The sequence below is a fragment of the Heptranchias perlo genome, chromosome 25 (genome assembly GCF_035084215.1).
Source record: "Heptranchias perlo isolate sHepPer1 chromosome 25, sHepPer1.hap1, whole genome shotgun sequence".
NCBI classification, from domain to species: domain Eukaryota; kingdom Metazoa; phylum Chordata; class Chondrichthyes; order Hexanchiformes; family Hexanchidae; genus Heptranchias; species Heptranchias perlo.
In genome coordinates, this window is record NC_090349.1 from 7850359 (window position 1) to 7876556 (window position 26198).

The 26198-nt window shown below is 43.8% G+C and overlaps 1 protein-coding gene across 1 annotated transcript in view; it reads left to right on the forward strand.

Moving 5' to 3' along the window:
* The window catches only part of gcn1 (GCN1 activator of EIF2AK4), a 129888-nt gene that overhangs the window by 65845 nt on the left and 37845 nt on the right, over positions 1-26198 (forward strand). Inside the window, exons 26-41 of the mRNA XM_068005525.1 lie at positions 2481-2662; positions 4332-4412; positions 5558-5701; positions 7868-7995; positions 8969-9158; positions 9934-10004; positions 11277-11442; positions 12526-12720; positions 13491-13737; positions 14980-15101; positions 15364-15478; positions 16678-16857; positions 22990-23210; positions 23523-23591; positions 24033-24171; positions 25440-25636. Of these exons, the coding sequence (XP_067861626.1) occupies positions 2481-2662; positions 4332-4412; positions 5558-5701; positions 7868-7995; positions 8969-9158; positions 9934-10004; positions 11277-11442; positions 12526-12720; positions 13491-13737; positions 14980-15101; positions 15364-15478; positions 16678-16857; positions 22990-23210; positions 23523-23591; positions 24033-24171; positions 25440-25636 (2447 nt within the window). The remainder of the gene's footprint in view (positions 1-2480; positions 2663-4331; positions 4413-5557; positions 5702-7867; positions 7996-8968; positions 9159-9933; positions 10005-11276; positions 11443-12525; positions 12721-13490; positions 13738-14979; positions 15102-15363; positions 15479-16677; positions 16858-22989; positions 23211-23522; positions 23592-24032; positions 24172-25439; positions 25637-26198) is intronic.

Here is a 26198-nt window from a genome sequence, read left to right on the forward strand (position 1 = left end):
AAAAGACCCATTTATTCCTACTCTCTGTTTCCTGTCTGTTAACCAATTTTCGATCCATGCCAGTATATTACCACCAATCCCATGTGCTTTAATTTTGCACACTTATGTGGAACTTTATCAAAGGCCTTCTGAAAATCCAAATAAACCACATCCACTGGTTCTCCCTTATCTAGTCTATCAGTTACATCCTCAAAAAACTCCAGTTGGTTTGTCAAACATGATTTCCCTTTCATAAATCCATGTTGATTTTGTCTAATCCCGTTGATATTTTCTAAGTGTCCTGTTATCACATCCTTTATTATAGACTCTAGCATTTTCCCTACGACTGATGTTAGGCTAACCGGTCTGTAGATACCTGTTTTCTCTCCCTCCTTTTTTAAATAGTGCCACCCTCCAATCTGCAGGAACTGTTCCATAATCTATAGAATTTTGGAAGATGACAACCAATGCATCCACTATTTCCATGACTACCTCTTTTAGTACTCTGGGATGCAGATTATTAGGTCCCTGGGGATTTATTGGCTTTCAGTCCCATTAATTTCTCTAGCACTTTTTTTATTAATACTAATTTCCTTTAATTCCTCTTTCTCACTAGTCCCTTCGTTCCCTAGCATTTCTGGGAAGTTATTTGTGTCCTCTTCTGTGAAGACAGAACCAAAGTATTTTAAGTACTCTGCCATTTCCCTGTTCCCCATTATAAATTCTCCCGTTTCCGACTGTAAGGGACCTACATTTGTCTTCACTAATCTTTTTCTTTTTACATACTTGTAGAAGCTTTTACAGTCCACTTTTATGTTCCTTGCAAGTTTACTCTCACTCTATTTTTTCCCCCTCAATCTTTTTTTGCTGAATTCTAAACTGCTTCCAATCCTCAGGCTTGCTACTTTTTCTGGCAACTTTATATGACTTCTCTTTGGATCTAATACTATCCTTAATTTATTTTGTTAGCCACAGTTGGGCAGCATTTCCTTTTGTGTTTTTGCACCAGAAAGGAATGTATAATTGTTACAATTCATACATTCGTTCCTTAAATGTTAGCCATTGCCTATCCACCGTCATGCCTTTTAGTGAAGCTTTCCAATCTATCATAGCCAACTCACTCCTCATACTTTCGTAGTTTCCTTTCTTTAGATTTAGGACCCTAGTGTCGGATTGGACTACTTCACTTTCCACCTTAATAAAGAATTCTATCATGTTATGGTCACTCTTCCCTGAAGGACCCCGCACAACAAGATTATTAATTAACCCCTTCTCATTGCACAATACCCAATCTAGAATAGCCTGTTCCCTGGTTGGCTCCTCAACGTACTGGTCTAAAAAACCATCTCGTACACACTCCAGGAATTTATCCTCCACAGTATTATTGCTAATGTGGTTTGGCCAGTCTATATGCAGATTAAAGTCACTCATGATTACTGTAGTACCCTTGTTACATGCATCTCTAATTTCCTGTTTGATGCCATCCCCTACATTACCACTACTGTTTGGAGGCCTATAGACAACTCCCACCAGTGTTTTCTGCCCCTTGGTGCTGCTTAACTCCACCCAGACTGATTCTACATCTTGATTTTCTGAGCCATTATCCTTTCTCACTATTGCTCTGATTTCATCCTTTTTAACAAGGCCACTCCACCTCCTTTTCCTTTTTGCCTGTCCTTCCTAAATATCGAATACCCTTGGATATTCAGCTCCCAGCCTTGGTCACCCTGCAGCCAGGTCTTTGTAATTGCAATTATATCATATCCGTTTTCATCTATTTGCGCTGTTAATTCATCTACCTTATTACGAATGCTTCATACATTCAGCTACAGTGCCGTTAGATTTATCTTTTTAACATTTTTAGACATCTTAACATTTTCTTTGTACTGCGGGCCTATTTGACTTATTACCATTTTTTCTTACCCGGACCCTATTTGTTAGTGCACTCTTTTGTTTGTACGCTCTGTCTCTTCCTGACACAATCTGGTTATCCTTACCCCAATCGCTTTCCTGCACTGCTTCTTTGTCTTTTCTCTTTAGCATTCTAGATTTCTCTCCACCGGTACCCTCCCCCTCCCTCCGACCCCCCCCCCCCCCCACCTTATTTAGTTTAAAGCCCTATCTACCTCCCTATTTGATTTGCTAGAACTCTAGTCCCAGCATGGTTCAGGTGTAGTCCATCCCAACGGAACGCTCTCTCTTTCCCCAGTACTGGTGCCAGTGCCCCACGAATCGAAACCCACTCCCCCCCACACCAATCTGAGCCATGCATTCATCTCCCTGATCCTATTGACCCTATGCTAATTTGCTCGTGGCTCAGGTAATAATCCAGAGATTATTACCTGAGCCACAGGTTGGGTTGCTGTGACATTATTTCTTTGTGCCCACGTTTGATTTGCTGGTTGCCTGAAATAAATCCACTGTGTTTATGGTTGCGTGTTGAGATTCTGGAAGGCTTAGTTTGAGTACTGCTGCGAGTATTATTCTGTTGTCTCTTGCAGATGTGAAACCCCTGATGGCTCCTGCGTTTGCTTATTGCTTCCCCCTGTTGAAGATGGTCTTGACAGACACTATAAATGACACCGAGGAGAAGGAGGGTATGCTGATTCAGGCACTTCAAGCGATCAATGAACATGCTCAACTCAGATCAGAAACTGACGACTCAGATGAGATGATTGACGAGGTAATAATTGTGCTTTTTTAATTTTAAGAAAAGAGAATACATTTTGTAAAGCCACTGACCAGTTTTATCGTGATATTTAACAGTAGAATACATTGGCATATTTAGGGTTGTTGGTATGGCTGTGCACACATTGGAAACTAGTGTTGTTTGACAAGTTCCTAAGGTTTGGTTGAGAGCACTATCCAGGGTCCCCTGTACTTGCAGGGTAGGGTGACAACTATGAGCAGGGTGGTGGTCCTTAGTTTGTGGTCCCATTCTGTCCTTGTGCCAGGAAAGAGCTCCAAACTGCGTGGTACCTCTTGAGTTCTGGGTGGAGTCCATGCATTATCTGCTCAGATTGGCATAATACCCCACAGACGTTTCATCACCAGTAGGCTCCCCTCCAAGTCATACACCATCCTGACTTGGAAATATATCGCCGTTCCTTCATCGTCGCTGGGTCAAAATCTTGGAACTCCCTACCTAACAGCACTGTGGGAGAACCTTCAACTCACGGACTGCAGCAGTTCAAGAAGGCGGCTCACCACCACCTTCTCAAGGAAATTAGGGATGGGCAATAAATGCTGACCTTGCCAGCGACGTCCACATCCCATGAACAAATTTTTTAAAAAAGATGGTGGTACTTTACCACATTTGAGGGATGCATATTTTTCAGCTAGCAGTTACATTTGAGTTAGCCTGTAAATTGCAGGAGGGGCTCACTCTCCAATAGGCAACCCTGCAAGCATGGGCCTGGATGAGCAGGGATTGCAAGGCCGATCATGCTCTCTCTGGCTTTTCTGACTGCTTCCAAGAATGTTGCTCTTCTGACCACAGTACCAGCAGCATTCACCCCCCCACCCCACATCACCTAGCAAGGGGTGGAATCTTTGGGGTGCACTAGGCTCTGTAGTATTGTGAGCTGGCCCTTGCACATTCTGCTGGTGCTGTTTGTGAAAGAAAGGAAGAACTTGCATTCATATAGCACCTTTCACGCCCTCAGGACATCCCAAAACGTCAATTCAATCTCTAAGCTAGTTGTGTGGAAGGCAAGTGGAAAAAGGTCAAAGGAAGGAGTGGGATGATGAGTTGCAGGGGGTGAGGGGGGGGTGATGGTTGGGGGGAGGGGGGAAGAGAGCAAAGAAAGACTAGAAGCAAGATGAGCAGGAAAAAGTTAAATATAAAGTAGAAATGGCAAAGAGCAGCACAGAGAAGAGGAAGGGACTCCTGGAGGAGAAGGAAGATAAGAGTCTTAAGGGTAAAAAGAAAAAGACGGTTTTATTGCATGGAACTTTGACTGATTGCTGGATGGGACACTGGTAAATGTTAGCAAATGAACAGAGGGCACAATTTGAGTGCAATATGTGCTGGAGAAGCCATGTGACCAGCTGCAGCAGCATGCCAGGGCCTGCAGGGGCACCACAGAGCCCATCTGTTGTGAGCAGGGCACGGGACCAGACCTGAGCTGGAGTGTGGTGTACATACACGCTGATGGTGATGACTATTGGGGCCGGGCACCCTGTATTAGTGGCAGGCCTGGGAGCGTCGTAATGCATAACATATCCAGGGTCCAAAGCAACGCAAGTGTCAGGGCAGTCTTTGGCCTAAGCTCGCGACTGCTGGGCGTCTTTAATCATGATTAAAGCGTTAGATTGGTGAAGTGCTGTTAATTGAAACGTTGTTTTGATAGAATGGCCCTGAGCTGCTGCCACGGATGGAGATGCTACTGTTACTGACCAGAGTCATGGCCACAGGCTCACCGAGACTGCAGGTAAAATCTACACCTGTGGGTACACAGGGTGAGAGTTTTCTGGTCAGTATTTCGATTCTGTGCATTTGATTTGTAAAATCGATGGAGGTTTTTTATGTCCTCTTGCAGAAGAGTTTCCATAGTTTATTTCAGAAAGTTTGTTTTTTTTGACTGACTGGGATTTCCTGCTTACGTCGCTCTGGTCTCAGTAAGGGTCGTTTTGTTGTCGCTTGTTAAGTTTGTTGATCAGGGCCTTTGGTGGATCTCCATTCCAGCTGAATTGCCCTGGACATTGGCCAGTGCCAGAGTCGCTGTAGAGTGCTAATAGCTCAAACTGTCTCCATCCACTCCTGGTCTGTGTCCAATAATACCAGACATCTTGAATACATCCACCTGGGCTGCTGTTGTGGACAGCTGCTGCTTCAGCACAATCTGCTCAGGCTCCCGTTTCTTCATTGCCCACATGTGTGGGGGAAGTTGTTTCCTTCAACGCAGCACACAGTAGGCAGCTGGTATGGGTCTGGGATGCTTGTGGTTGTTATCCATGGTGGAGATTAGAGTTAGAAATTAACTCTCATTTATAAAGTGCCTTTCACAACCTCTGGATGTTCCAAAGTGCTTTGCAGCCAATGAAATACTTCTGAAGTGTAATCACTGTTGGTATGAAGGGAAACACAGCAACGAATTTACGCACAAGGTCCCTCAAACAGCAGTGAGATAAATGACGGGATAATCTGTTTGTGATGTTGGTTGAGGGATAAATTTTGGCCAGAACTCCGAACTCCCTGCTGTTCTTCGAATAATGCCTTGGGACCTTTTATGTCCAGCTGAGCAGGCAGATGGGACCTCTGTTTAACTTATCCAAAAGGCAGTGCAGCACTCCCTCAGTATTGCCCTGAAGTGCCAGCCTAGATTATGTGTTCTAGTCCCCTGGAGTAGGGCTTGAACCCACGACCTTCCGACTCGGAGGTGAGAATGTTACCAGTGAGCCAAGGAAATGGACTCAGTTGATACTAGTTTTGACAGTTTTTAGGCATGGTTTGTGTAAAATGAATATCTGATTCCCAATCGCAGAGGTTCCTGGATGTAACAAAGCAGCAGGTAGATTGAAAGAATTTGGATTCCAGTCATTTGTGAAAGATTAAAATTATATCTCTGTTTTCTAGGTGCTGGCTTCAAATACACTGACATCTTTGTGTGCAAGCAGCAGTGGGGAGGAAGGATGTGCATACGCTGAACAGGAGGAGATTGATGTCCTGTTGCAGGCTTTGCTGTCACCATGTTCTGCAGTGCGAGATGCTGCTCTAAGGGTAAAGAAGCGCCCATAAATATTTTCCATCAATTAACAGGGAAGTACTTGTGGAGAGTTGGCTTGATACATTGGTTCCTGGTCCCCTAATGCATCAAATTTAAATTTCTCATCCTTGTGTTCAGCTCCCTCCATGGCCACACCCTTCCCTATCTCTGTTACCTTCTCCAGCCCTACAACCCTCCTGAGAACTCTGCGTTCCTCCAACTCTGGCCCTTTGTGCTTCCATTCACCCCACCATTGGTGGCCATGCCGTCAGCTGTCTAGGCCCTACATCTGGAATTCACGCTCTAAACTTCTCCTTTTCCCCCTCCTCCTTTTAAAGAAAAAAGAGCTCAGGACGTCCTAGGGTGCTTTATAGCCAATGAAGAAATTCTGAAGTGTGGACACTGTTGTAATGTAGACCCTCCTTTCAACCCACCATTTTGACTAAGCTTTTTGTCACCCCACCTAATAAGCCTTCCCTTAGCTCGATGTCAATTTTTTGTCTGATTACATCTTTGAGAAACAACGTGGCATGTTTTCCTACATTAAAGGTGCTGTATAAATGCAATTTGTTCTGGTTTGAGATCTACAAAGCAGTGATCTGGATCAGTGTGCAAGCTTTCACGCGCATCGCTGCTGGTTTCACAGCACAGAACAAGAAGCACTTTCGCACTGCTGTGCTCCAAGCTGGCCTGACAGTGTTTTTTATTGTACTATTTTGGTACATGTCTTGTGTATATGGAGTATGAATGAGTCAGGATTAATATTAGGTTACTTGCGGTAGGTATGGTCTTCATTCTTTGACGTTCATCCTACTTGTGCATCACCTTCATTGTAGGCCAATATGTTGAAGGTTAATCTCAAGGTTCTTGACAAGGCAGCAAACTGGAGCTATATTCTTGTTTTACTAAAGGTTATTGTTTTAATCTGGCAGTTTAGCACTGCTGTTCTCTAAGCTAGCATGAAAATCTAGGTCCCTAGCCTCCGTTCCCCCCCAGCTAGTTCACCATATTCTGCACCAACAATAACTTTATGTATGGCATTTATATTTTTTGTGAAAAAATGTCCCAAAGCACTTCACGGAGGCATATTGTTTTTAAAAGATGCCCAGGCAAAGGAGATATTAGGAATGGTGATCAAAAGCTTGCTCAGTGAGATGGGTTTTAAGGAAAGTCTTGAGGCGAAGAAGGTGGAGAGGCATAGAGTTTATGGGAGGGAATTCCGGAGCGTGGGGCTTAGGTGGCTAAAGGCACTGCCACCAATGATGGGGTGAAGGAAGGGAGGATGCACAAGAGGCCTGAGTCACTTTTGTATGTGAGGTTAAGCGAATGAGGAAGAATGCTAGATTACTGGCTTTGGGTTTAGTTTTCTGTTTTCCTCAGTCTTTGAAGTTGAAGCTCTCAATGCAGAGATTCTTCCTGATCTTGCACCCGCCGCTGTTTCTCATCCCTACCTGCTGTGACTTGAAGGTGTATTTCATTCACCGTGTATGTTTAATGCATTCACAGCTGAGTGTTACATTCCGTGTTCAAAGTATTAAGAGCATGGTACAGAACAAGGCCTCGTAGAACAGAATGGGGGAGGATCCCCAACCCGTGCATGCTGTTGAGTCCCTGGATGTCTTTCCCCTGGATTGGCCAGATGAACTGCATAGAAAGAAAGACTTGCATTTATATTGTGCTTTTCATGACCTCAGGACATCCTTAAGCGCTTTACAACCAATGAAGTACTTTATAAAGTGTAGTCACTGTAATGGAGGAAACACGGCACCAATTTGCACACAGCAAGCTCCCACAAACAACACTGTGATAATGATCAGATAATCTGTTTGTGATAGTGGTTGAGGGATAAATATTGGCCAGGATACTGGAGAGAGCTCCCTTGCTCTTCTTTGAAATAGTGCCATGAGATTTTTTACGTCCACCTGAGAGGGCTGAGTCTGACACCTCTGACCACGCAGCACTGCACTCGAGTGTCACCCTAAATTTTGTGCTTGGATCTCTGGGTGGGTCGTAAACCCACAACCTTCTGACTCCGATGCGAGAGTACTACCACCACTATTCTGGTCTTGTACTAACCTGTGTTCGTGTGATGTGATAATGTGGAGGTTGAATTTTTCTCGAAGCGTGAGGCGGGCTGTATAGATGACGAAAGTTATCTCATGTCTCTGGCTGTTTTGTAGGGATTGCTGGAGATGAACATGGTGCTGCCCACCCCAGACAGCGATGAGAAGAACGGGTTGAACCTGTTGCGCAGACTGTGGGTTTCACAGTTTGATGTGGATGAGGAGAGCAGACTGCAGGCTAAAAAGTAAGAAACCAGTTTATTGGTGAACCATTGGGACATTTAACAATTTTTAGAAGGCCTTGAGAGTGTAGCTGTTGTAGCCCAATATTTCCTCATTAAAAACTAGATGATATATCTTTGTTAAAAATAAAAAGGCTGACAAGGCTCTGACATGATTGAGAGTTCCAGTTAATATCATAAACCAATTTACATCTAAATCTTGATTGTTTAGAAGGCATTACAATTAAAACGTTATTTTCTGCAACATGTAGTGGTTATTTTTAACCTCGCTACTGTTGGACCTTCAGTTTTCTGCCACTGTGGTCTTCTGAAGACTGTGGTTTTGTCGCATGTAAAAGATTTGTGATACAGAAAAGCATTTGATATGTTGGTATAATTATAGTGATTAGGTTTCTGAAATTTTTATTTCTAACTTGCAGGTGTGTGTAGAGTGTAAACAATACGTAAAGAATAAAATGACGTGTACAATAATAGTGTGCCACTGAGTCATGCACACCAAGAACTCCTAGTATTCATTTCAAATCTGCACTAGGTGGTTTAACTCAGGGACTGCAGTTGGGATGTTGCAATTGACCTCAGTATCCCTGGGTTATGGAGGGGAAAATCGGAATACCGGCTCTTGATCATTAGTGACTTGTGCTGGAAAGTGTGCATAAGTAGACAGTGGGTGAGAGCAGGATTGGCTGTGCTGCCTCCCATGGCTGAAAGTCCTACCATTGCTCAGTCAAAGCTCACACCTGAAGATTGACCATGTGAGTGAGGTATTGGAGGGTTCCTGATGCCCATGGTGTTGTCATTTAGCTGGAGTTGATGCCTTTAAAAGGGGATAAAATTGCCAAAAACAAAAAAAAAATGATGTGACTAAGGATTCAGATCTCCACATCTGACTATCTTGGATAGTCAGCATATATCTGATTGCATCTTGGGGCTCTCCACTGTTTTTCTCACTCTGCTCGTCTATAATTTTTTTATTTAGGTTGTGGGACACCATGGGGCTGGAGCTGCAGCCAAATCTCTGCTCGCTGCTGATTAAGGATGTGATATACCATGAGGAAGCAATACGCCAAGCTGGAGCAGAAGCACTGTCTAATGCTGTGGCACAGTATCAGCTCCAGGCTGCCGAAGTGATGGCCAAACTGATTGAAATTTACCAGGAGAAACTTTACGTAAGCTCACTTTAGGAAAGTGTAGGGAAAAGAATGTTGAGGTATTTTGGATAAATTTGGAAGTGACGTTGCTGGGTTTTTTTTTTCATTGCTTTCTGGGAATGAGCAGCACAATTGACTCCTGTAAGTGGCTAGTGAAATGGGACACGCAGAAGGGAATTGACTTTCTCGGGTCAAGAGAAGGAGCTTATACAGGAGCAGTGGTTTACACAAAGCCAGAAGGGGAGGTGTTGGTATAAAGTGTAATTGGGAGAGGGAAGTTTATAGATGAGCAAAAATTTATGGCCAGTCAAGAGACGGAAGGATCAAGGCAAAAAAGGAAATATAAATTCAGTAAGATGTAGTGAAACGGTGTTGAAGGGTAAGTTTAAATGTTTTATGCTAATTCCCAATGCCTTTTCCATAAACTTTTAGAATTAGAGAAACTTGGAGATAGTTGAAGTATTGATATTAGTATTGGAGAAACCTGATTGCCAGTGTAAGGTGGACAAAAGATGGAATTAAGATTTAACGTTTTACAAAGGTAGATTAAGTCGAGTCACTGCAGTAGCGCAGAGGTCTGAGGTTGTGGAAGCTGTTTGTTATCAAGATCAGACTTGAGTTCATGTAAGTTTCTAGTTCTGTAGAATACGGGACAAAACTATTTGTCGGAAGCTCTCTTTTTCTCTCTCGCCCTTTCTCTCACTCGTTCTTTCTTCTGCGCTCTTGTTTTTTTCCTTGGTGTTCAGTTGCTGGTAACTGTTGATGTTAAATCTAATTGTTTTCTTTTGTTCAGAGGCCACCTCCGGTGTTGGATGCCCTTGGTCGAGTAATATCTGAATCTCCACCTGACCAGTGGGAAGCCAGGTACTGTATCAGAAGGCTTGACTGCGAAAGCTGGCTGAAATGCAGTGTTGTTGTTTTCTCTCCTTCCTCCCCTCCTTGATCACTGCCATCCCCTGACCCCAGGAACTCAATCTGAGCTGGAATTTTTTTTAAATATTCGTTCTTCGGATGTGGACATCGCTGGCAATGCTGGTATTTTTATTGCTCATCCCTAGTTTCCCTCGAAAAGGTGGTGATGAGCTGCCTTAAACCGCTGCAGTCCGTGTGGTGAAGTTGGTCCCATAGTGCTGTTAGGTAGGGAGTTCCAGGATTTTGATGCAGCGAATTCAGCCCCTCGAGCCTGTTCCGTCATTGAAATAGATCATGGCTGATCTGTGTCTTAATTCCATTTACCCACCTTGATTCTGTAACCCTTAATACCTTTGCCTATCAAAAATATATCAATCTCAGTTTTGAAATTTTCAGTTGACCCCCAGCCTCAACAGCTCATTGGGAGACAGAGTTCCAGATTTCCATAACCCTGTGTATGAAGAAGTGCTTCTTGACATCACCCCTGAACGGCCTAGCTCTAATTTTAAGGTTATGCCCCCTTGTTCTGGACACTCCCACCAGAAGAAATAGTTTCTATCTACCCTATCAAATCCTTTTATCTTCTCAAAACACCTCAATTAGATCGCCCCTTAAATTTCTATATTCGAGGGAATGCGACCTGTCCTCTCAATTTATCCCTTTTAGCCACGGTATCATTCTGTCAGGATGTCCCAAAGTGACGATGAAGGAACGGCGATGTGTCCCAAGTCTGGATGGTGTGTGACTTGGATGTATTCATGTTTCATCAGTGCCAGTATTCCTCCAGTACCTCACCTAAATGGCCATTCTTGTGTGACCAAGGTAGTGACTGTGGATAGGATATTTGACCGTATAGGGAATCATAGCTGCGCCAAATCCCTCACCAATATCCATACACGTGCACTTTCCAGCAGGGATCAATGCATTCGATCAGGAGCAGGCTGAATTGCTTTTTTTACTTCTCCCTCAACCAAAGGTGTTGAGGCCATTTATGCCAACCCAGCTGCTTCCCTTCTGTGAGACCAACCAACACAGACACTTAAACCTAGGACCCTCTGGTCTGTGTGGCTTAATTCTGCTCCAGACAGTTACATTTACCCACTAGGCATTCGGGGAGGTGTGCAGTCTAATTTAAAATGTTTTGACATTAATTGAATATTTGGGAGAATGCATGTGTGGGGAGAGTTTAAAGTAGTTTATAATGAAGAGCTCTTTCTTTTGAAGGTGTGGAATTGCTCTGGCTTTGAACAAACTTTCCCAGTATCTCGATGGATCACAGGTCAAGCTGCTGTTCCAGTTCTTTGTACCTGAGGCCTTGAACGACCGTCACGCTGAAGTCCGGAAGTGCATGTTGGACGCTGCTCTGTCCGCACTGAACACCCACGGAAAGGTAGGTCTGTTTGTTCTCTGAAGTAACAGTAGCTTTTTGTGGCTGAGACGCACTGTATTCATTGTGTATGGCCTTCACTGAATAATTAATTCCTGACAAATTACTGTCTAGGCTCACACATCAAGAAGGGGCACTTCAGAGTTTCTATAGGCAGCTGTGACGTCATATGCCAGCAATAGGAACATTAGGAACAGGTGTTTGCCATTCAGGCCCTCTGGCCTGCTCCGCCATTCAATTAGATCATGACTGATCTGTACCTCATCTTCATTTATCCGCCTTTGCTCCGTATCCCTTGATACCCGTACCTACCAATTGACCCAGGGCCTTTTGTGGGGGAAGAGTTCCAAATTTCTACTACCCTTTGGCAAAAGTGCTTCCTGATTTCATTCCTGAATGGCCCAGCTCTAATTTTAAGATGCTGTCCCCTTGTTCTTATCCTCAGGGAATATTACCAGTCAGAGTTTAATGATCCATGTTAGATGTCCTGGAATGTTCTTTCGGTTACTTTTAGGGTTGGAAAGAAATTTCATTATTTTCTCCTCTTGGAAGTTAACTGATCAGGAATTACAATTGCCTTCAATTGCCTCGCACCCCTCCATTTGATTGATCTCCAGCCCTATGATCCAGTCTACACCCGTTGTTCTGACTCTGGATTACTGCTTGTCCCCCACTCCATTCAAACCATCATTGGGCCCGCTCTTTTGGCCAGTAAGCCCCTGCCCTTTGGAAACTCCGGTACTGCCTTCAAATGCCTCCTATAAGCTCCTCTTAAGAGTATGCTTTTAGTCTCTCGAAGTCTTCTCCTTTTCCTGGTTCATACCCTTCCTCTTCATTAAATGCTTTAAGATGTGAGGACAGCTATACAAATGCAAGTTAAGGGTATAGAAGAGTCTCGTGCTCATTTTACGTGGCCAAATGGGGTGTTCATTCTTGTATGTTGTCTAAACATATGGCTGACTTTCCTGACTAATTAATAATTAATTGTGTTGAGTTTGGTTACAACATAATGGAAATCAAGCTGGAGACATGCCAGATCTATCGCTAATCACTACAGTAACCAGTGCTGCACCTGTTCCCCCGTAGGATAACGTCAATTCTCTCCTGCCGGTATTTGAAGAGTTCCTGCGGAATGCCCCTAACGACGCCAGTTATGATGCTGTCAGACAGAGCGTGGTCATTCTCATGGGTTCACTGGCAAAACATTTGGATAAGAGCGATCCCAAAGTGAAGCCCATCGTGGCGAAGCTCATCACTGCCCTCTCCACACCATCTCAACAGGTAATGAACTCCAGTGTGCCAAAAGACTCCTGGAAATATACAGATAATGAGAGGCTCTGTTGGTAGCACTCTTGTCTCTGTCAGAAGGTTGTGGGTTCAAGTCTCACTCCAGTGACTTGAGCACATAATCCAGGCTGACACTCCCAGTGCAGTACTGAGGGAGTGCTGCACAGTTGGAGGTGTCGTCTTTCAGATGAAACGTTAAACCGAGGCCCCGTCTGCCTTCTCAGGTGGACGTAAAAGATCCCTTGACATTATTTTGAAGAGGAGCAGGGGATTTCTCCCTGGTGGGCTGTCCAACATTTATCCCTCAACCAACATTACTAAAAAAACAGATTATCTGGTCATTATTTCTCTTTGCTGTTTGTGGGACCTTGCTGTACGCAAACTGCCTGCCACGTTTCCTGCATTACAACAGTGACTGCACTTCAAAAAAAAAAGTACATAATTGGTTGTAAAGCGGTTTGGGACAGCCTGAGGTCGTGAAAGGTGCTGTATAAAAGAAGTTCTTTCTTCGTTCCAAGGATTTGCATTGGTGTATTTATATATAAATAAATGTTATATAATCTTTTATAACCTTTCTGAAGGCAATATTTTTGAACCCTCCCATTTCATATAATTCTAAACTCTGTTTTCTTACGGACAAAATATATATGTTTTTAAAATTGCACACCGCGAGAATAGAAAATGTTTATGCGCAGCAGTAAGTTTACAGAATATTCAGCTATAAGTTGGTCACTGGGTTAACGTGAATGTTCTTGGTGCTGCAGGTTCAGGAGTCGGTGGCCAGCTGTCTGCCTCCGCTGGTTCCCGCCATCAAAGACGATGCCGCTGGGATGGTTCAGAAACTGCTCCAGCTGCTACTGGAGTCGGACAAATATGCTGAACGGAAAGGGGCAGCCTATGGGCTGGCAGGACTGGTGAAGGGTCTCGGCATCCTCTCCCTGAAGCAGCAAGAAATAATGGTAACTTTGACGGATTCCATTCAGGACAAGAAGAACTTCCGGAGGCGGGAAGGTGAGATGAGCATCTGCTTATTTCTAAATTTAAAGCTCTGAGCTCCACAGTAAATGATGACAAGATGATGTAGAGATGGAGACACCACCCATGGCATCAAAGACCCTTTGGAAGCTGCTTAACTCCAAATATTTTGTTGTTCATTCATTCATTTTTCACGTGCAAATGATCATCTAAACAGGGGGGCAAACGGCAGGGATGCTAACCTGTAAAGATATTGATCATTGGTCCTCCTCACTCCCGTTGTATACAGGGCCTTACTCTGGAAAAATTAGCTCCATTCGACAGCAGTTCCACTGTCAGCTGACCAGGGAAAAATTTGTCGCCATTTTTTATTGGCATGTTTACTTTCCAAGTAATCCAACAAATATTAAGGTAATTTTTTTTTTTGGTACAGTCTGTATGGTGACTTCACATTTGCTTTCTCTGTACTTTGTACTCACCATGGCATCATCCACCAGTTTTGGAACATGTTCAATATTTTTCATATTTAAGTTTGTTGATAAAGTCCTATATCAATGATTGGATCCATCGAGTAGAGACCATCTCTGGATGGGACAGAGAAGGTTAAGTGGAGAACTGATAAAAATTGTTCAGAGTTATGAAGGAGTTTCAGGACAAATAACGACAGATTACTTTCACTGGCTGGTAAGTTGGTAACAAGGGAGCCTAAATTTAGGATTAGCACCAGAAGCCTAAAGGGACAGGTTAGAATTTTCTTTAGACGAAGGGTTATTAGAATATAGAAACATTACCACAAATGCCTGGTGAAGCTGACTTGGTTGAAGAGGGAATTAGATAGAAAAATATTAAAGGATTCCAGGACAAGAGCAGGAAACTAGCTCTGAAGTAGTTTGCTTTGGCCTAGAGCTAACTGGCACTGGCACAGTGGTCAATATGGCCGCCTCCTGTGCTTAAATATCTGATTGTCAGCATCGTCTCATGATGAGTTTATCTTGCACTTGATCTTATCTACTGGCCAGTACCATGGGAACAATTTAAGTGTTTCCAAATTAAGCTGCAGGGCTAATTATAAATGCTGAATTCATTGAAAGGAAGCCTCTGATAACTTCACCTGATACCCAGGACTAATTTCTAGGTAACTCTAAATAGCAGTCAAGCGCAGGCCATTTGGCCAAACCAGTACATCCAACCCAATGCCTAGTATTGTCCCTGATTTTCGCTTGCCTATTCAGCATCGTGTTAGCAGAACCATTTACTCTGTTTCTAATTCCTTGGTAGGTGCTCTGTTTGCCTTTGAGATGTTGTGCAATATGCTGGGGAAACTCTTCGAGCCGTACGTGGTGCATGTGCTCCCTCACTTGCTGTTGTGTTTTGGTGACGGAAACCAGTATGTCAGAGAGGTCAGTGCATATTGTATTCCTATCTAAGCTTTATAAAAGCGGCCTTCTGTACCCTGTCATTTTTTTGTATGTATAGCCTGTGTCATTAAGTGGCTAAAATAAAACCTGAGTCAGGGCACTCTTGTTAACTGTAAAAGTCACAGGTAAGATAGTTTCAATAGTTTTCCCCTGGGATGAGATGAATGTTGTAAACTCAGTTCCACTATTTGCTTCACACTCAAGTTTAAGTAATAACCACGACTAAGACTTGTTCTCTCCACAGGCGTCTGATGATACTGCAAAGGCTGTGATGCGTAATCTGAGTGCACATGGTGTGAAGCTTGTCCTGCCGTCGCTGCTGGTGGCTCTGGAGGAGGAGTCCTGGAGAACTAAAGCAGGTATTTGTCAAAACTCTGACGGTGATTTTAACCGTACCCAGGTGGGCAATTACTATCGGCCGGGTTACTTTTTAAAAAATTAATTCTCGGGATGTAGGCGTTGCTGTTGCCCATCCCTAGTTGCCCATTTGATGCAACTGAGTGGTTTGCTAGGCCACTTCAGAGGGCAGTTAAGAATCAACCACATTGGGATGGGACTGGAGTCAAATAAAGGCCAGGATTCCTTCCCTAAAGGACATTAATGAACCAGTTAGGTTTTTACAACAATCCAACAGCTTGATGGTCCGATTTATTTTTATAAAATGAATTCAAATTCTCAAACTGCAATGGTGGGATTGAACTCGCGTTCTTTGGATTATTAGTCCAGACCTCTGGACTACAAATCCAGTAACATATCCACTACACTACCAGACCCTGGAGCCGCTGGGATCTGATTGTTTCTGATTTTAACCTGCTGAACTGAGCAGGCGGTGAGGACACCCGCCCAAAGCCAACGAGGTCCTTTTTTCTTAACATATGCATGTCGGGTCCCGATGACATCACTGGGACCCGACTGCAATTTTAACTTGACTACTCAGGTGGGTAGTTGCAGTGGCTAGAAAAAGTCCAAACAGGTAAGTTTTCATTTTACTTTCCCTGTAGGGCCAGGAAGAATAGGAGTGTTCCTCCAGTCCCCACAAGGAACTCTTAGGCCTCCCCTGCCACAGACTCACAACGACCCAACACCCCCCCGCCCCACCCCCCCACCTTCCTGATCACGAGATGGCCCCGGCAACCGATCCCACCACTCCTGGTGCTGGCAGGCAACCTCTGTGCCCCGCGATTTTCTGCCGCTTCCTGCTGACAGGTGGGAAGTCGGCTGGTGGGAGTTAAAATAGCCCAAGGCCTCGTTTCTGGAGCAGCGTGTGAGCTTCCATCTCACACCGCTCGCTACCCACCAGCCCAAAATCTGCCCAGAAATAAAATCGGCGGAGTCCAGGATGATATTCTTTATATCTCAGTGGTTCCTCAGGTGATTCTTCGTGTTAAATGTAAATCAAGATGGAAGATGAGAGAAGACAAGGAATTTGCTTGTTATGTTTGTGTCTCTGATTCTGTTGGCATCTACACAAATCAGTGGGAGGGGTGAGCGACCGACTGTCCTGGAGAGGATGTGTAGATGCATCCTTGCACTGAGTGTCTGTTTCTGTACCTAATAGGTTCAGTTGAATTGCTGGGTGCCATGGCATACTGTGCTCCCAAGCAGCTGTCATCCTGTCTGCCAAGCATTGTGCCCAAGCTGACCGAAGTACTGACCGACTCCCACGTGAAGGTGCAGAAGGCAGGACAACAGGCCCTACGTCAGATTGGCTCCGTCATCAGGAACCCTGAGATCTTGGGTGAGTTCATTGCATAAACTACATTCCATAGAAAATGGCTTACGGCTTCCTAGAACCATACAGCACAGAAGGAGGCCATTCAGCCCATCATGCATGTGCCGGCGCTTTGAAAGAGCTATCCAGTTAGTCCTACTCCCTTTCTCTTTCCCTATACCCCTAAAAAAAAATGTCCTTTTTAATTAGAGATCCAATTCCCTTTTGAAAGTTACTGTTGAATCTGCATCCACCACCATTCCAGATCATAACAACTCGCTGAGTTTTTTTTAAAAATTCTCCATTCTCCCCCCTCCCCCCCCCCCCCCCCCCACACCCCGGCTTATATGCTAATTATTTTAAATATGTGTCCTCAGGTTACTGACCCTCCTGCCAGTGGAAACAGTTTCTCTCTATCAAAACGCTTCATAATTTTGAACACCTCTATTAAATCTCCCCGTAACCGTCTTTTTATAAAGCCAAGGATCCTGTCTGCTTTTTTAACAGTTTTATTAACTTGATCTGCCACCTTCAAAGATTTGTGTGCGTACACCCCCATGTCTCTCTGTTCCTGCACCCCCTTTAAAATTGTACTATTTAGTTTATATTGCCTCCTTGTTTTTCCTTTCAAAGTGCATCACTTCACACTTCTCTGCGATGAATTTCATCTGCTGCATGTCTGCCCATTTCACCAGTCTGTCTGTGTCCTCCTGAAGTCTGTTACTATCCTCCACATTGTTGCTACATTTCTAAGTTTCATGTCATCTGCAAACTTTGAAATTATACCCTGTATACCCAAGTCCAGGTCATTAATATATATCAAAAAGAGCAGTAGTCCTATTACTGACCCCTGTGAATTTCCCTCCAGTCTGAAAAACAACCATTCACCGCTACTCTCTGCTTTCCGTCTTGCAGCCAATTTTGTATCCATGCTGCCACTGCCTATTTAATCCCCTGGGCCTCAACTTTGCTAACAAGTCTATTATTTGGCAATTCATCAAACGCCTTTTGAAAGTCCATATACACAACGTCAACAGCACTACCCTCATCAACCCTCTCTGTTATTTCATTGACACTATTTGCCTTTAACAAATCCATGTTGACTGTCATTTAAGTTCTTCCAAGTGACAATTAATTTTGTCCCGGATGGTGTCTAGAAGTTTCCCCAGTTAGGCTGACCGGCCTCTAGTTACCTCGTATATCCCCTTTTTTGAACAGGGGTGTAACATTTTCAACCCTCCAGTCCTTTGACACCACTCCCATATCTAAGGAGGATTGGAAGATTGTGGCTGATGCCACCGCAATTTCCACCCTTACTTCCCTCAGTAACCTAGGATGCATCCCATCTGGACCGGGTAACATTTCTACTTTGAGCGCTGCCAACAGTTTTAGTAGTACCTCTTTATATATTTTTATCCTATCCATCTTCTCTACCCCCTCCTCCTATACTTGACATTGGCAGCATCCTCTTTACTGAAGGCAGATGCAACATTCTCATTAAGTACTTGTGCCTCCACAAGAAGATTTTCCTTTTAGGTTTTTAATCCTTCCTTTGACTATCCTTTTACTCTTGATATGTTAATAAAATACTTTAGGGTTCCCTTTTATGTTACCCACTAATCTTATCTCATATTCTCTCTTTGCCCCTTTTATTTCCTTTTTCAGTACTCCTCTGCACTTTCTATATTCAGCTTGATTCTCTGCTGTATTATTAATCTGACATTTATCATAAGCCTCCTTTTTCTGTTTCATTTAATCTCACTTTCTTTAATCATCCAGTGAGCTTTGAATGTCCTTCCTTTCCCCATTGTAGGAATGTGTTTCGTCTGTACCTGAAGCAGCTCCTCCTTGAAGGCTTTTACCAGCCAATCTTTGTTTCTAATCCACCTGGGCCAAATCCCTTTTCAACTCACTGAAATTAGCCCCCTTCCAGTTGAGTATCTATCTTCACCTTTGATTTTTCTTGTCCTTTTCCATAACTACTTTAAAGATAATACATTTCTCTTCCAATTCAAACAGCTTTTTCCCTGCAGTAAGTTTTCTCATGCCCCACATTGTAGAGTGGAATTGTTTTAAAAAGCAGACATCCTGTCTGGAATAGTCTGTGGCATTGTATATTGACACAGTAGGTAGAATCTTGGGCAGGTCGTGTTCTCCCCTTATGCTGCATATACACTAATTTGGAACTGTGCCTTTTTACTTTTTTTCCTCCTCCCACTATTAGCAACAGTCTTCAGACGTTTGCATTTTATATTTTTTTCTTTATAGCAAGTGTAGAACAGAAGTGAACACATGAGCAGCTTTTTTTGGGCGTTTTGCTGCTCCTTTCCTTCGCTGATGTTTGTTGTGTGCCAGTCAGTTTGGGTCTGGTCATTGCATTAAATATCTTTACTGAGAGAGAGGTGAGAATGTGAAAGTCGCTACTACATGGAGTGCTTGAGGTGAATAGCATAGATGCATTTAAGGGGAAGCTAGATAAGCACGTGAGGGAGAAAGGAATAGAAGGATATGTTGACGGGGTTAGATGAAGTAAGGTGGGAGGAGGCTCGTGTGGAGCATAAAGATCAGCAAAGATCTGTTGGACCTGTTCCTCTGCTGTAAATTCTATGTAAATATCCTGCAGCATTTTCAATGGCTGATGTCATGACACTTGGTTTTGCTGTAATGTGACGGTGTGACTATCCAAAGTAGCCTTCTCCAAATTCAGCAAAAGGCCTTACTTCGCACCGCCACGTCTGTAGGAAAATAATCCTGGATACAGGAGCATTCTAGCTTGGTCTCTGCCCGCACAGGCCTAGAGTTCCAGCCCTGATAAGCGCATCTCCAACTCAATGGGATTAGAGTGTGAGCAATGAGTGCTTGAGGAAAGATGAGCCAGCTGAGTAGAGTTGTTTACAGCTGAAGATAAGGTGTCAGTTGTTCCAATATTCGCATAAGTTCCTAGCTGGTCACCAATCCTCAACATAAAAGTTCAGTTCTGAATAACATTGATTCCAGGCAGTTGAGTAGGGCCTCAAAGTCCTCGGTCACTCAGATGGGTTCTGGCACTGCCTTGAAGCAATTCTCTTGTGGCTCTGCATCGGTTTTGATTCAGAGAACCCTCTGAGATTTCTGCGCTCCTTCAATTCTGGCCTCTTGCGCATCCCCAATTCCAATCGCCCCACTATTGATGGCCGTGCCTTCAGCTGCCTAGGCCCCAAGCTCTGGAATTCCCTCCCTAAACCTCTCTTCCTTTCTCTCCTCCTTTCAGACGCTTCTTAAAACCTACATCTTTGACCCCATGTCCTAATATCTCCTTATGTGGCTTGGTGTCAAATTTTGTTTGCTAACACTCCTGTGAAGTTCCTTGGGACGTTTTACTATGTTAAAGGCGCTATATAAATCCAAGTTGTTGTGATGTCAACATGAATAGCTCGGGAAAGTGGCCTCAGTTGCTAAATCATGAAACTGATACATAGGAACAGGAGTAGACCATTTCGTCCCTCAAGCCTGTTCCGCCATTCAATGTGATCATGGCTGATCTGTGACGTAACTTCATATACCCGCCTTAGCCCCATAGCCCTTAATACCTTAGGTTAACAAAAATCTATCAATCTCAGATATAAAATTAACAATTGAGCATCAACTGCTGTTTGCAGAAGAGTGTTCCAAACTTCTACCACCCTTTGCGTGTAGAAGTGTTTCCTAACTTCACTCCTGAAAGTCCTGGCTCTAATTTTTAGGCTACGTCCCCCAGTCCTAGACTCCCCAACCAACAGAAATAGTTTCTCTATCTACCCTGTCAGTTCCCCTTAATATCCTGAAAACTTTGATCAAACCACCCCTTAATCTTCTAAATTCCAGGGAATACAATCCTATTTTGTGTAATCTCTTCTCATAATTTAACCCTTAGAGTCCAGGTATTGTTCTAGTAAATCTACGCTGCCCTCCCTCCCAGGCCAATATATCCTTCCTAAGGTGCGGTGCCCAGAACTGAACACAGTACTCCAGGTGTGGTCTAACGAGGGCTTTGTATAGCTGTAGAATAACTTCTACCCCCTTGTATTCTAGTCCTCTGGATGCAAGCATTGCTTTAAAAAAAAGGCAGAGTTATAGACTGAGCAAATACTTCTAAAAGATGTTTTGATGGACTCCTTCAGTACCAGACTGCTGTTCTTAACGTATAGCAGGCTTTGTTGTATTTGAAATAGGCATTCAACCCTATCCCAGCAATAGTTTGCGGATAGGCTAGGGTGTCACCCCCTCCCTTGTATTTTTCACGTTTAAAACAAAAGCCATCCGCCTCATTAGGTGGCTCGATCTCTTTGGGACAGTGCACAGCTTTGCATCATGGAAGGGAGATTTAGGTTTCAGAATCAGTACTTCAGTTGGTATATACAGGAAGAGAATTCATAAGTCAGCACGGGAGTTGCCAAAGTTGAAATGGTTGATAGTTTACAATTTTTTTTTGTGTACCATAACGATTGCATTTGGGATGATGGAGCTGGTATTAATTTTAACTGGCATCTCTGGGTAGATTATATGTTTGTGCTTTCAACTGTTGAGGCAAGGAAATCATTGGTCACATTGTACACATGCTGAGCTAGGGCTTGCTAGCTACTCATCCACTAAACAACAGGGAAAGAGAGCTCTTTGACAAAAGCAGAGGGTTTTTAAAGTGGTTCTTGAAGCTTTTTCAGAGCAATCAAGAACGGCCAAGATAGAGTTTGATGCAACTTGAGACCAGGTGCTTATTCGGGAAATGAAGTGACATCAGTGGGTTGCATTTATCCACAGAAGTGATCCTAAATGTTTTTCAATTGGTTGAAGTATGTGGTCAGTCATGGTTAAAAGTTCCTCCGGCCTACTGCAAATGATTGACCAGTCTGACAGACCCACGAGAGCGTCTGTCTGGTGGGAGCAAAATATTGAGTCGGTGTCTCTCAACAGGCTGAAGTAAGGCCCCAGTAACCAGTTGATTACTTCTAAAGTATAGTCACTGTTATGTAGGCAAATGTGAATTTGTGCACAGCAAGGTCCTGTAGCAAATGAACAAATGGCTGGATAATTTGTTTCTGGTGGTTTTTTTTTGAGGGATCAATATTGGCAAGGACACACAAAGAACATCGATCTGTCACTGAGTGCCCTGGAAGGAGAGTCAGGCTCACAGCAGGCAGGAATCTTTGTCAAAGCCCCTCACATGAGTTCCAGTAAATGGAGTCCAGGTGGTTGAAAGGAATTACCTGGAGGATGGGTATGAACACAGGGTGATGTCCAAGGCTTGGTGCCCACCGTGATTCAGTTGGAGAGAGGCTGAAGCTCTGTTCAATGGGACATGATGTGTGTACATGCTGTCGTCAGCAAGATGGTGGCAGTGCACCCACACATTTTGAGAGTTGTGCTCCTCACCATGCCACTTGTGAGGAGCTCCAGCAATGGCTCAAACCCACCTTTGTTCATTGTCGAGGAACAACTTGTGACGATCATTAAGGTTGAGAAGGGTGAGTTGAGTTTCTTTTGGAGTTGAGGTGGCTCCAAAATTAAATGCCTAACGTTGGCGATCCTGAACCAAGTCAACCCTCTGTAGCAGACTTGATAATCCAATGCTTGAACCAGGCAGGTCTGTACTTCAGGATACAGTTAACAATTGACCAGCCACCCTGGTTCACTAATGGAACTTGAAGGGGTAGACCTGTGACTGAGAGGGGCAAGATTGTTTTGCTTCGCTCCAGATAACCCCGCAAGCCAATGCTCCTATAGCGGAGTAGGTCCTAATGAACAAACAATGGGAAACAGCTCTGGTAAGCTGGTTACTCCAGCAGTCCCAATGCGCACACTTGGGTGGGGATCCCTAGGCCTTGGCTCTGCCAACCTGCACTGGAATGCTCTGGACCTGGGTAAGTGGATGTGTCCCTAAGGAGCGAGAGTGTTCACTCCATGTTGGGCAAACAGAAACCCTACAGTTAGGAGTAAACTTCCTTGTCACATGACTTGGAGACATGGTGATTGGTTTGTGTGTGTGTCAGATACCTGGGTTTACACCCCAGTGCCAAGTGTGTCCTGTGATACAAGTACAAGTGTTAGTGCAGTGTATTAACAGCTGTTTAGTTTCCTAACTTTCTCATTTTATCGAACATTAACCCAAAGAATTGAGCTAATAAGTTATTTTTTTTTGTCCAGCAATCACGCCTGTTTTGCTGGATGCCCTGACTGACCCATCTAGGAGGACTCAGCTGTGCCTTCAGACTCTCCTCGATACCAAGTTTGTACACTTTATTGATGCTCCATCTCTGGCCCTGATCATGCCAATCGTACAGCGAGCGTTTCAGGATCGATCAACAGATACCCGTAAGATGGCTGCTCAAATCATTGGGAATATGTATTCCCTTACAGATCAGAAGGTAATGCTTGCCATATTGCAGATGATAAAATGCTACTTTATGCTCTCCTATATTGCATGTACAATACTGAAAAGGGTTTATCCCATTTGACTACTGTAACAGTAGGAATGTAATCTAGTAGCTGGGTAACATTGCTTTTTACATGGAAGTGCAATATAGGTCCATGCCTGTTGGTCCAAAACAAAGCAAGGTATGTAATTAACCAGAGCTGTGATGGGCTAGCCAATGTTAAGTGCAAGGTTGATGGGGAAGTGAAATGAGCATTGTGTCCAAACCAGAATTGTTGACTACTTTCCATTGGTATGGTTCCAGGATCTTTCACCGTACCTGCCCAGTGTGATGCCTGGATTGAAACTGTCCTTGTTGGACCCTGTTCCAGAGGTAAGAGTCTTTACTCTCTCCAGTTAGCATGATCGTGGCCATGTTGAATGTACTTGGAGCCAATTTCAAACTGCCTGTTAAATGTTGTAATTGCTGTGTGCCGTAAGCACCTGATAAATAGAAGCATAATGATTGATGGGGATTTGGCCAGTCATGGTTAGTGATTGTACTACATTGGAGTCATCCATTCTCTGGGCTCAGTTACTGAACCAGCATTGTTGGAGCAGCTCTTGCTGACTGACCCAGACTCTCCTGGGTCAGGCTGCTGGTACTAAACCAGTATTCTAACCTGAGCTCTACCGTATGATGATGCTATTACCGAACCTGCATGTTATCTTCAATGCCTGAGCCTAATGCTGTTGGGTCAGGCACAAACTTGAAAGATTTCCTTTAGTGCGCGATCATGTTCATGCAGTGACTTGCCCTTCTGTCATATGTCAGGTCCGTACGGTGTCAGCAAAGGCTCTGGGGGCGATGGTGAAGGGAATGGGCGAGTCATGCTTTGATGACCTGCTACCTTGGCTCATGGAGATGCTGGCTTCAGAGCAGAGTTCAGTTGATCGATCCGGTGCTGCACAAGGTGAGGAGGCCAGAACTTCAGAAGGAGAAAATGTTCCTATAATAGCTGATTAACTAGAGACAAGACACACTAAAATTCTTCTTCATTCTTCCAACCCACACATGCACACAAAGGGAATGTGAACAGTAATTTGTTGTCACCAGACAAATAAAAAGTTGATCTCTACAATTTTGTTTTGCATGTTTAATCATGTGTTCAGTGTGTTCTACAAGAACTTTGTTTTTAAAAAAAATTTTAAAAAACATCTTTTCATTGGGGTACTTTGGGAAGTTTCTGACTTTTCTCTGCCTGACCTGATGCCTGTGGCCAAGAGATTATTGAGCCAGTGACTTCAGGCCATTGCCACCATCCCCCTTAAGTTGACTTCCAACAAGTGCTCTTCCCCCTCAGATTTTCACTCTTCCTTCTCTCCTGCTTTTTCTGGAATACCATGTAATTTCATGTTGAGGCCTCATCATGAAATGTTGCTCTGATTAGAAACTGAAGAGTTTGACTCAAACTTACATTAATCCTGTTTTTTGTCACCAAATGCCATTCTTTGTTTATATTTTTTTACGTTTGAGCTTCAATTTGGTGAGTCATCACTGCTTCAATCTTCACTTGTGTCAAGTAATCAAAAGTCAGTGTAGACAGTCCATCTCCATTGACTTTTGTTGAGGCCAGTGCCTGGTTTCAATGCTTATACATAATGAGCTAGATCCTCTCCCAAGTCTACCACCAGTGTTCATTCCACACATTGGATCTGCTGGGAGGTCTTGCAGGATAAGATGCTAAACAATTGCAGGACAAGTTGCTAAACAATTGTTGGCTCAAAGTCATGGAGAAGATGCCAAGTTCTCTGGGCCTGACACAGCAGCCAGTTGACACCAGAGCACAGTTATCAGTGCAACCTTCCACACTGGGAACTCTTGAGTTGATAATTGAAAGCTTCCTTAACAAAGAATGGGACGTGCAATATCAGAACCAAGGCTTACATGCAGGGTGGACTGTGACAGGTATTCATGTTACCAAGGGACAGTGTTTCATTTTAATTGGCAGCCATGTAAAGGTTGAGCTATGGTACATTGAATGAGGAAGATCACACCAAAGATAAATAATCTAATATTCGACTTGCTGTCAATACAATTGGTGAATTTTCATGCTGTTTTTAATATGACTGTCATCGGAACTACTGATATTCCAACCCCTATAGTAACTCCCCATAAAACTCCATTCTTCTGTCAAAGGCAAAATAATCTAGTTTTTAATACCTTTTCCCTATGTTTCAGGTTTGGCTGAAGTAATGGCTGGACTCGGAGTTGAAAAGCTGGAAAAACTCATGCCAGATATTGTAGCCACTGCCAGCAAGGTGGAGATTGCCCCACATGTCCGCGATGGTTATATGATGATGTTCATCTATCTGCCTGTGACCTTTGGCGACAGGTTCACTGCATATGTAGGAGCCATCATACCCTGCATTCTGAAGGTAAAAGGCCAGTTACATCAGCAATACAGTCCACGTGTATCCCGGCAGCTGCCTATATTGGGCGAATGCAGCTAACCATTTGTCATCACCATAAGCATCAATTACAAAAGTGCTGCTTGAAACGTGTTAAACGCACCAGCTATTTTGTGCAGTTCAGTGCTTACCAACTTAAAAGCTCCGCTGATTTCAGGTAAAGTCAGGTTTTCAAGCAGCTTCAATCAGCTGTTTGCACTGTTAAAATCTAGGGGAGGCAGTCGGAAAGTGGAGACTTCGGGCAGCTTCATTCAAATGGTTTTACCGTCCACCTCGTATAATGGGCAAATCGAGTTAGCACAAGCATGCCGGCTCAATGCAGTGTGCAAATTGTGCCCACTATTCACGATTGGGACTGTACTGATTTACAGGGAGAGAGAGGCAGTGACTGAATTGCTTAACGCTTTTGGTCCTGGGGATTTTTGACATAACTAATCAATACCTGTGAGGAGAGAAAGCTAATGCTGTTAGCTAAGGGTGGATGAGGATTGGGAACAGGTGTTCAGGGGAAACTTTTCCTATCCAGCCC